At 36.8% G+C, this 11,579-nt stretch overlaps 1 protein-coding gene across 1 annotated transcript; it reads left to right on the top strand.

Annotated features, from left to right (window-relative positions):
- Positions 1 to 4,394: 4,394 nt before the first annotated feature.
- Positions 4,395 to 10,216, top strand: Pate5 (prostate and testis expressed 5). The gene is made up of 3 exons (NM_029863.1): positions 4,395 to 4,550; positions 9,088 to 9,216; positions 9,367 to 10,216. The coding sequence occupies exons 1-3, from the start codon at positions 4,484 to 4,486 to the stop codon at positions 9,522 to 9,524; spliced, it is 354 nt and encodes a 117-aa protein (NP_084139.1). The 5' UTR covers positions 4,395 to 4,483; the 3' UTR covers positions 9,525 to 10,216.
- Positions 10,217 to 11,579: the final 1,363 nt, after the last annotated feature.

The following is an 11,579-nucleotide window of genomic DNA, read 5'->3' as shown; positions in this document are numbered from 1 at the left end:
TGAATGCATATGCTAATTTATTACCAGTTCCTTCATCTGTTTCAGTTTCCCTGGTGTGCCTGCTGGATCCCCCTCCATACATGCTCTGCTGAAGATGAAGCAAGTCTTTGTTGTTTTTGTTGTTGTTGTTGTTGTTTTGTTTTGTTTCTTTTTGTTTTATTAATCATTTTATTCATTTACATTTCAAATTATTTCTCTCTTCACAGAGGAAGCAACTCATATAACCTCTATGCATCCTTCTTTCCTCTGTCTTGGATGCTGACTCCTTCCTACCCAACATCAGATACCAAACATTCTCCATTCATCTTCATTTCCTGCCTTTCTTCATTTATATGTGAAAATCATCACCAATCTTGCTTGTCTTGCATTTATCTCTCCCTCACAATCACTAAGTTGCTCTGGCTGACGAGCTACCAGGCTTCTAATTTAAACATTATTTCAATGAGCCAAATATTACAAAAATCTTATATTCCTAATAGACAGTGTTCTCTGCTTTTTTTGGTGTGTTAATTCCTATTATTCTGAATCATTCATTCTTGTTTCTTCAAAAAGTAGGAATTCAAATGTGAAGAATATCATTAGTATGTTTCAAAACAGCATACAATTATATATTTCTCATGAATAATTTTAAAGAAGGGGAAATTTTATGTTTCTGTAAAGAATGTTAAAAATAAATTCATTTTGCTTGACATTCATTGAGTTGAATTTCTTTTTGAATAAGTGAGAAAATCTACAAATCTAGACTTATACTCTAGAATATCAAATTTATAATTTTTAAATAACTTTCTTCTCTTCCAAACAAGAACTTGTGAAAAAAGCCTTTCAATGACTACTGTGGAGAATAGTCTAAACCATCAGAACTTATTTTTAAAACTGTTAAATCAGTAAAGCTGAAATATCAATAAGAACAACAACAATAATAATAACATCAATGGAGATAAACATAAAACTACACCTAAATGAAGGTGGGTCTCTTTATATCTGACACACCCACATACAAATAATCAGGGATAGAACATGGCAATACAAACAGTATTAATGAGAAGATTTTTATCATTTTGAAAACTGCCTTATTAATCTATGTCTACATGATCAATGTAAATACTGGCCCTTATACAGCAATTTAGGCAATACAAATGAGTTAACAGAACAAGGATGGTCAACAAAATGTGCTATCAACCTAGCAAATTGATTTGAACCTAAATCTGGGTATAATAGCCAATAAATAGTACTTCAGGCTAACAATCAAGGTTATATGAGTCATTTGGGGTACTAGTTCCTTATCATTCAAAGTTATTAAGTCATATACTACACAGGAAACCTAAAAAGTTGTCATATCCAAGAAGAGGATGAGGAAGCACAATGAAGAGACATGGGGACCCTGAGAGATAAAAAGAATAGCAGGCAAGACACTAGTGAAAATCTGTTATGGATTTCAGTTACCAAACCTTTAATCACAGTACTCCAGAGACAAAGATAGTGGCTCTCTGTGAGTTTGAGGCCAATCTTGTCTACAGAGAGAGTTCTGTAACACCCAGAGATAAAAGGAGAAACCCTGTCTCAAAAAGACAAGACAAAACAATCAACCACACAAAACAAAACCAATAGAAATATACTTCTACAATTTGTATAGATATGAAGTCCAAGATCAAGCAATGCATTGGTTATCTATTGAGGGCCCACTTCGTAGTTCATAGGATAACATAGTTTAGGGGCAGGTGCATGTATCCAGCACCATAACTGTAATCTTAGGTTTAGCATTTAACAGCACATGTGAAAAAAATACAGAAACCTTTACTAAAATCCTCTGCTGGAGTGCCTAATCCTTCCCACAGATCAGAAAACAAAATAAACTGCAAACTACAAGATAAATAAACATTTTATCCTGTTTCACTTAACTCTCTAAACATTTTAATGAAACACTGATTTATTATACAGTACAGCATTGTAACTGAGGTTCCTGTTGTTTGTCCAATTCACAAAACAATACATCCAGTCAGCAATGATTTATTAAATACTCTAAAAACCATAGTGTCTAGCAGCAATCACATAGGCATCTGGGCTTCTTTGAGCCTAATGCCTTAGGACCTCAGTGAGGAATAGACTTCGGTTTTTAATGATATGTAGACACTGACAGAGCAAGTCACCTACTAGTCTTGCAGTCGGATGAAAACACCACGACAGTGACTTTTGCTTTGTGAATCAGATATGGCTGTGATGAATCTTTTTATCAAATATATCAAATTTTATCAAATAAGTCTCTAGGAATGTTTTCAGAGTGGGTCCTTCCTGACTCTTTATGAAATGTGTCTGGAATCTAGGTAGTGACAATAAAGAGATAAAGAGAGAGCATACTGCTGGACTATATTATATCTTTTGACACAAATCTTGTACTACTGTCATCTGAGGAATTTGCAAAGTTTCAGAATTGACAATATGCATCATTCACCCATAGCATAAACCCACATGTGAACTGAAAAATTCTGGGTTCAAACAAGAACAGCCAAAAAGTTACAGGTAAAAAGAAAATGTACAGTAGGTTTGTTGGCTGGGTTTGGCAGGAGGTTCTGAATGTGACTAAGTATTAAGCAAACCCACTGTTGATTTGGGATTGTGACTTATTATGGATATAACATTTTTTAACATGTGGTTTATCACCAGCACTGATATTTTACACACACACACACACACACACACACACACACACACACACACACACACACACACACACTTTCTCTCATAGTCTCAAGAATTTAACTTAAATCATGAGATAGGCTTGATTCATTTATGGTGGATTCTCAACGTCTTAGTAATCTCAGGATTTGAAAAATGCTAGAATGATGCTTCCAAATTTAATGTGTCTAGAAAGTTCAAGGCTGGGGCTAGGACACTCAGCCTTGTTAGGTCTCAGGTAAGGCTCATTAGCAGAAGATCTGATATGGTTAGTGTGGGCCTGGAAGCTTATGTAGGTCCTGGCCACCCACTATCTGGAATGAGCAGAGGAGAAAGTTCCTGTATTGCAGGGGAAATTGTGTGTTAGTACCTCAGAGTTAGCCAGCCATGAAACACACTAAAGTCTGAAATACTCTGTAAGAGGAAAAGGAGCCTTTATTAGTAATTAAGTTTAGACTAAAGGCAAGAATTTAGATAATTCATCCTTAGCTACCTTTAGGTTAGTCTGGGAAGCAACTCTGACATTTGATAACTTAACACACAAATGGAGCTATTAAGATCTTCAAACATGGAAATTTTTGTCTCCATCATGAGATTGCTGGTACAGGCTTTCCTTAGTAGAGCATTTTCCCATAAATATATAAGTGGAGTTTTCTTTATGACAAGCATCCTTTAAAAAAATTAGATGTATTATTTTTTTTAATCCATGTGATGGATTTAGAAAGTAATTTCAAATTTAACAGCCATAAATATCATCAAGATGTTTACCTAGATCATTTTTCTTTGTTTCAAAATCTATGTACAATCAGGGCAGAATGGAAACCCAGCTTGACAGCACATGTTGTGTTAAATGTTGGTAGCATATTAAGTATGTAAAACTGGTAGTAGTACATTAAGTTTGTAAAACTGAGAGTGGATTAGAAAACTGATGCCCCACAAGGACAAATGTCTTCATTAGAAAAGGTATATATATATATATATATATACCTTTTCTATATATATATATACCTTTTCTATATATATATATACCTTTTCTATATATATATATGTTATATGCCCCAGTACAAGGGAACGCCAGGGCCAAAAAGTGGGAGGGGTGGGTAGTGGAGTGGTGGGGAGGGTATGGGGGACTTTTGGGATAGCATTGGAAATGTAAATGAGGAAGATACCTAATAAAAATATTTTTAAAAAAGAAAAGGTATTAGTTTGATTAAACCTGTTTTCTTCATTTACTCTTTCTTCATCTCTTTCCTAGGATGGTTAGAATGGGGTAATAAGGGTTAGGAAGTTGGAGAACTAATAGAACTCCACTGTTAATATAAGAGAGATACAGAGAACATACAGATAGAGTGGTACAGCACAGGGAAACAATTTGAAGCTGAGTGAATTATTAAATCTTGTGGCTTAGCATCCATGCAACTTAAATTCCTCTGTGTTAGGCACTATCTTAGTGTTGGAAAGCTAAGCAAGGAGTTATGTATAATGGTCATGCTTGTAAATCATGAAGTGCATAAGGAGGAAGGAAATAAACAACCCTAGCTTCATCTTTGAAGGAATATGAGATGGATACTAAGAAATCCTCTGCCCTTTGCCCTTTGAAGCTCTGTAGGAGTTAGTTCTGTGGGACACTTTCCTAAGTCTGTGAGTTTTCCTACTCACAAAACACCCACAGGCAGGTGTGTAAGGAAGCTCCTGCCCATATCCTGGGAGCAGCTCAAAGAAGAATCTGTAACCTGCTCTCATCTACACTGACCGTCCTGAGCACTTGCTACCAGCTGCTCTCCTGTGTCCTCTGATATCCCAGACTGAGATGGGCAAGCTCCTGCTCCTACACTTTCTGTTGATGCAGGCATCTTTTGCTCTTGTGTTCATCCAAGGTAATAATGAGTCCTTAAAAGCCAAAACAAGAGAGAACAGGGACTAGAGATGTCTGAAAGTAAATGTGGCATGGTGGCCAGAACAGCTGTGATAATACTGTGTGGGATCTGAAAACAGTCAAGATCAGGATTCTAAGAAGAGCTGACTCAAAAGAAATGGAGAACCTTGTGTTGGTTCCACACTGTTCCACTGTTCTTGCTAGAGTAAGAAGTCAAGTCTCTCCAGGTTCTCAGAGTGGGATCAGTCACTCCATAGAAAAGAATGAGTGTGAGTGTACTTGTAATCTATGGCTTTGAGTCTACCTCCTTCAATACCCAGTAGCAGCCAATGGGTGCTTATGGTTTTCTTTGTAGGTGCTTTCTACCACAGTTATCTGTTAGGAGGAGATCACTGAAAAGTTTATCTTAAGCCAGTTTTTCATATCAAGTACACTGTTTTGATCAGGTAGATTTGATTATCAGATTCTCCTTGGGGGAGAGGGTTTATGCTATGAAAGACTGTGAATGTGCCTCCTTTCTGTGGTGCCAAGACAATATCTATTCCTCAAGCATCTTACTTTTTATTGCATTTATTGATTTAAAGTGTGTGTGTGTGTGTGTGTGTGTGTGTGTGTGTGTGTGTGTGATGCCATACTTGTGGAGACAAGAAGACAAATTTGGAGAGTCAATTCTCTTGCCTTTCCAAATGGGTCCCAGGGATTGAACTCAGGTCATCAAGCTTGATAGCAAGTACCTGTTAACCCATCCCACTGTTTCCATGAGTGGTTTTTTTTTATTATATTTTACTTTTACCATATCCTCCCCCATTACTTTTATTGAACTCTAACACCCTCTAAAGCATTTATTCACAACAAGTCCTCCACCTACTTTCAAGTCTCCTTTTTGTAAATAACCCATGGAGTTTAATTAGGTTTTCTTGCATGAGCACAGGTCTGGTGTTATTACTGTAGCATAGACAACTTAACAGTAGCTACATCACTGTGAAAAAAAAAAAAAAAAAAACGAAAAGGAACCCAAAAACTGACTTTCTGACTTGTAGTACATTAATTGACAATAGTTCCTCAGGTAGGAATGAGACCTCATAATCCCTTCCCTAGTCCATGATAGAAAGTCAATTGGCTTGATATTATGCAGGTCTTACATTGGTTAACACAGCTGCTGTGAGTTCTTGAGATCACTGAACATGCCATATTCAGGAGGTGGCATTCATGGCACTTTCCCAAATGCCAGCTCTTGCATTCTTTTTACCTCCTCTTCTACAGTGATTCCTGCTCATTTTGGGGTGGGATATGATATAGATACCCCATATAAGGCTGAGAATTCAATAATCACTAATTTCTAGCACTTAGATCAGTTATGAGTCTCTACATTAACCACTAACCACGGCAGAGAAGCTTCTCTCTGAGGGAAACACTAATCTTTGGCCATATACTTAATCTTTTGCCTTCTTCTAGAAGGCAGTTTGATGTGTCCATCTAGAAAAAAGAAGAATTCAAACTAGTAGTAGGTTCTCCCTTAAGACCTATGACCTTTTGAGACATGGGATTTTGACCAGCTTTGTACTAGACATGGAATATGTCTAGTGAAGCAGTCTTTAGATCTAGTCAAAACCAGTTGGTTATCTACATACCTTTATTGCACTATTTCACTACTGCAACATTGAGCATATTTGCCTGACCTGTCAGTATTTTAGCCTGTAAAGTTGACCAATGGATAATTCAATTGATGAACTTTTACCTCCAGAATGCTATAGAGAATTGCTGACGCTATGAACATTAGCCAGCATGAAGTAAGTTTTCATGTCAGTTCTACTGTGATTACTTTTGGTCCCACACCTAAAGACTCTTGTATCAGCAGCAATAAGGTCTTCCCATGCAGTTTTATTGGCAAACAAGAGTGGTATCAATGGCTTGTATTGTTTTGGGGTTCCCTATGATTTCTCAACCAATAGCTCAGAGATCCCACACCTGGCACTATAATTTTCTTTTTAACAACTGAACTACACTGGAAGCATTATCCTCCCATGAATTGTGTTTAAACTCTGTCTTTAAATTGTATTTTTTATTTGTTTACAAAGTAGTGGGTTTCCATAAGGATTTCTCAATACATGTTGAGTTTTACTTAAGCCCCTATCCCTCTGCTCTAATCCCTGCTTAAACTTCCCACCCTCAGTATTTTCCTCCTCTACTTCCATGTCACATGTGTTTCTGCTATTACCATCTCCCCTCTAAGAACCCACCCCACTCTCCCAGTAGTTCCTTTCTATTTTCATCAACCTTTACAAATACTGTAGATCAAAAATACAAATGTGAAAATTCAAAGCTAGAATGCATAGGAGTGAGAATATGTACTGTTTCTCTTTCTGGGAATGAGTTACTTCAATCATTATATTTTTTTTTAGTTTTGTGTTAATTTCATTTTTCTTTGCAAATGAACACAATCCATGGTGTATCTAAATCACATTGTCATTCACTCACCAATTGTGGACAGCTAGGCTGATTCTGTTTCCTAGATATTGTAAACAGAGCAGCAGTGAACATGGATGTGCCAGTAACTGTATAGTGGGTATAGTTTTGAGAGTATATTCTAGGAGTTATAAGAATATGCCAAATGTTATTTCTGTTTTTATATTTAAAGAAAAATCTTTATGGTCCTTTTCTCTGTATCTATATCAGTTCACATGTCTATGAAAGAAAAAGATTTGCCCTTTGCTCAAATCCATGTCAACTTTTCTTATCATTTGCTCCATTTGAGGAATGGGGGAAGGCACTATGTGAGATAAAATCATTACGTGTTTTTTATTTGTATTTTCTTGGTTTTCTTAGCATGTTAGACATTCTAGGAAAAAAATGCTTATCAGCTGTTTGTATTCTCCTATTGAGAGCTCTCTATTCAATGTCATTTAAAAAGAACTGGGATATTTGTTTTCTTAATGAATTTCTTGAGGGTTGTTGCTTTTATATTTTAGATAACAACCCTCTGTCCAATATACAGTTGGCAAAGATTTTATTAATTTTGCCTCTTCATTCTTTGTTCAATTGACACTTTTCTTTGCTGTGTTAGGAGCTATTCAACTTCATGATTTCCTACCATCCTGATAGGGACACAGGTGCAAACCTAACAGTATGCCTCAAAGACTGCAACCTGGCCAAAGCCAGAGTTTATGCTCTGGGGAAGAAATTAAAAGAAGAAATTAATTTCAGGACAAACCAAAATTCAAGAAAAGGTGAATTTATTAAAAATATTAAGAGAGGGTACATAATCATCACTGTTATTAGCATTATCCTCTCCCTGAAATGAGGAAGTCATGCCTGTTAAGCATGTGTAGGCTCCTCAAGGGAGAGATGCAGTTATGTTATTTTACCATAGGAACATATGGGCTTAAAGCAGCTCTGGAGTTATGTCTCTAGTAGTGCTAAGAAACCACCTTCATAATAAAGTTAAAGAATTTTTCTCAGAAAAAAATTTGGAAGTGAATTTATGTGGTGTACCCTTAAGTTCCAGGGAGGAAAAGCATATGCCTAGTAAGTCCTGGTTATATGTTGATATCACCCTAAGTAAGAACAACCTAATTATTGTCCTTAACACCCTTGATTTAGGAAATTGTCATCTTGAAATTTACATCTAGCACTAAGTGAGCACAATTTCTTCATAGTATTTGAAAAGGTGTCTTCTTTAAAACACATATTATATCTGTGGGCATTAGTCTGTGCCAGTGGTGTCTGGAATCTCTGCCTTTTTCAACAGTAAAATCAGGTCAGATAATAGAGAAAGAGATTACACTCCATCTTGGATTTTTCTCCCTGTCACCATAATTCCCTATCTTTTTCATCTTGGCTAGGTCTCATTGGTGAAGCATTGCCCTTATTGCCCTAGGGATTGGAGCCCTACTCAAGAACTTGTTACCTGTGCCCATTTCTTGGAGTTTACTTTCTACTTTTTCTACTAAAAGTTTCTGAGTTTTGCATTGAGGTTTGCTCAGTTTGGAGTTTATATCTGTGTATTGTGAGAGATAGTGATCTAATTCTTTACTCTACATACAGGTATCCGTTTTTTTTTTTTCAGCATTATCTACCAAAGATAATATCTCTACTGGGTCTTTTTGGCATGTTGTCAAAAATCAGGTGCATGTAATTATATGGCCTTATATCTGGGCCCTTTATCTAATCCATTTCTCTGCATATATGTTTTATGCTAGTAGCATGATATTATTTTTATTATCATCATCATGTATTTAAAAGGGAACTTTAGGTGTCAGATTTGCTTACATAAATACTTTTATAGTTTATTGCACAAAGGCATTGTATACGAAGGAATACCAATAATTATATTTCCTATGCAATCAAAATTGTGATGTCAAGCCCTTAGCTTCTTTTTTAAAAAGTCATTAATCCAATCAATTTGGTATAATACATCATTACCTGAGGTTGTGTTAGGAAAATTCCTCTGGGATATGCTGTGTCTCTGAATTCTTTAATCCTCTAGCATTCTTAGGCTCTATAATCATTTTCTCTCTCTTTACATTTGTTTTTCCTAGTCCAAGCTACAGTGTGCATGGTCTGCAAGTCTTTTAAGAGTGGACATTGTTTGGTAGGCAAGAACAACTGCACTACAAGATATAAGCCTGGATGCAGAACCAGGAATTACTTCCTATTCTCACACACAGGTAAGGTGTTTGAGCTATTCTGAATGCATTCTTACCGAGAAGAAGCTATATTCCTCCTCGGGAAACAGGGTTGGTACTGGGGGAGAATGGCCCCTCACTGTGAACACCATGGTATTTTAAACACTAAATATAAATATTTCTATCTTCTAGGCAAGTGGGTCCACAATCACACCGAATTGGACTGTGATAAGGCATGTATGGCTGAAAACATGTATCTTGGAGCCTTGAAGATATCTACCTTTTGTTGCAAAGGTGAAGATTTCTGTAATAAATATCATGGCCAAGTAGTGAATAAGAATATTTACTAACTACCAATTCATTCAGCAATGGCACTGTGTCCCAGTTTTCCATTTCCTCTTCCTGGCATTTCTCAACAATTCCCTCTGTATGTTTAACATGAAGTGAATGTCCACACTAACTATCAGTTGTGCTGAGAAAAAGAAAGATGTAAGAAATAGATGAAACATAAAAGTGATATATAATTGTAACCTACTGGCTATTCAAAAAAGGAAGGAAGGGTCATGCATTCAAAGTTTATGAACTGTTCTTTGCATTTGGCTAGAGAAGCTCACCATTCTATGATGATGCTCAACTTTGAAAGGTCTAATTTGATAAATGATGTCTATTTTTCATCAGTAATATATGATAATACATAATACATAAAAATGTATTATGAAATACATATGTAATCTTTTGTAGGAATTCATATTGGGTGTCAACTGCCTTTTGGGTCACAGAGAAAATATCACAAATGCATGATTTGATTTAGAATACCTTAGATATTAATAAAATTCACTCTACCAGGAAATCTTCCCTGTTCTATCCGTCATAGCAAGAGCAAGAGGAGCCATAAATCTATTTGCCAAGATTCAATAGAAAAAAGTAGGTGATCAAATGTCCTCACTTGTGATCAAGGTCTCAAATACCTATGTGGCTGTTCTAGTATAAAGTCCTAGCTCTGGTTGTACCCCAAGTTGAGGAAAGATAAGAAGCACGTAGCTAAAGAGAGTGTATGTGTTTTGTGTCCTTGGTAATCAGAGAACACTGAACTTCTCTCCACTAGGTGACAGTTTACCAGTACTGTGTTGCAACTGGGGTCTCCATCAATTATTTAAACTCTTGGTGTCCCTTCCTTTGTCTGGGATGTGAACCAAGATGAAAAGTGATGCAAGAAGCACCTTGGTGAGAAACAAACACATAAAGTATTGTTGCTTAGTGAAGGCAAACTGGGAAGGTTTTGTGATTCACATTGCTGACAAGCAGGCCAAAATGCAGAGAGCAACACACCATGAGACTCCCATCCTACACTGATCCACCTAAAGTGCAACACCTACTCCTAAACTGAGGAATCATGACTCAAGAGGGAACGAAAAGATGGTAATGGTTGAAGACAAGAATATCTGTTCCTAGCTATTATCTTCGCTATGTGACAGGGAAGGTGTACCCAAGAAATCTCTACAACAGTGTTGCCTCAAGATATCTACATAATAACAAGAGAAAATATATCAATGTGGGTAAGGAAATATCTCAAGGTTCCATCCCTGCGTCACTACATAATGAGCTGCATGCAACTGTGTCTAATGAGAGACTGAGAGAGAGAGAAAGAAAGAGACAGAGACAGAGACAGAGAGAAGGAGGGAGTGAGGGAGGGAGAGAGAGAGAGACAGAGAGACAGAGAGAGACAGAGAGCGAACCAGTTTTCTCCATAGTGTAACCCTGGAATAGGTGGACAACTCATAAGACAAATGCATACAAGCAAAAAAGTGAACTTGCCATACATACATACATACATGCATATGTATAAAATAGTAGAAAATAAGGGCTTGGGAGTTTGAAGGGTAATGGGAATGAGGGACACCAGAGAAGTTAGAGGAGGAATAAGTAAGATGAAAATGATATCAACAGATTTAAGTGTGAAAAAATTCCCAAAATATGTATTTCAACATTCATAACGTGTACTGTTTTATCCCTAAAACACATCTTTCTGAACATTCTCACAACTTTAGGAATGTCAAGGACTATGTGAGTGATCAGAGACTAGAATATCCCTATGGTTATTATCTAATAGAACACAGGAGTCTCACTTAGTTACATTTTTGTGTGCGGCAAGTGTTATCTGTAAGAAGGAACATTGACCCTGCATTCCTGCACACACAGCAAAGGCAGCTGATCTTCATAATGCTAATCATCCAAGGACAAGCACAAAGCAGTGCTCACAGAGTTTAATCTTGAACATCCTCCTCCACTCATACATAGTGCTGGGAGCAGAGTATGGCAGACAGAATAAGAACACTAGTGTTCAACTGGTTGCTCCTGCACTCTTTCTGTTAACCACGCTTCGATAAGACCCATTCCCATCTCCT

This window comes from Mus musculus, chromosome 9, assembly GCF_000001635.26.
Source record: "Mus musculus strain C57BL/6J chromosome 9, GRCm38.p6 C57BL/6J".
Classification (NCBI taxonomy): Eukaryota; Metazoa; Chordata; class Mammalia; order Rodentia; family Muridae; genus Mus; species Mus musculus.
This window is presented reverse-complemented; position numbering and strand designations above follow the sequence as displayed.

Excerpts from the sequence above, each read along its gene's own strand:
- Pate5 (NM_029863.1), top strand. The coding sequence starts at position 4,484 with ATGGGCAAGCTCCTGCTCCTACACTTTCTGTTGATGCAGGCATCTTTT. Across the intron at positions 4,551-9,087 it reads TGCTCTTGTGTTCATCCAAG|TCCAAGCTACAGTGTGCATG; the intron begins GTAATAATGAGT and ends TGTTTTTCCTAG. Across the intron at positions 9,217-9,366 it reads CTTCCTATTCTCACACACAG|GCAAGTGGGTCCACAATCAC; the intron begins GTAAGGTGTTTG and ends TCTATCTTCTAG.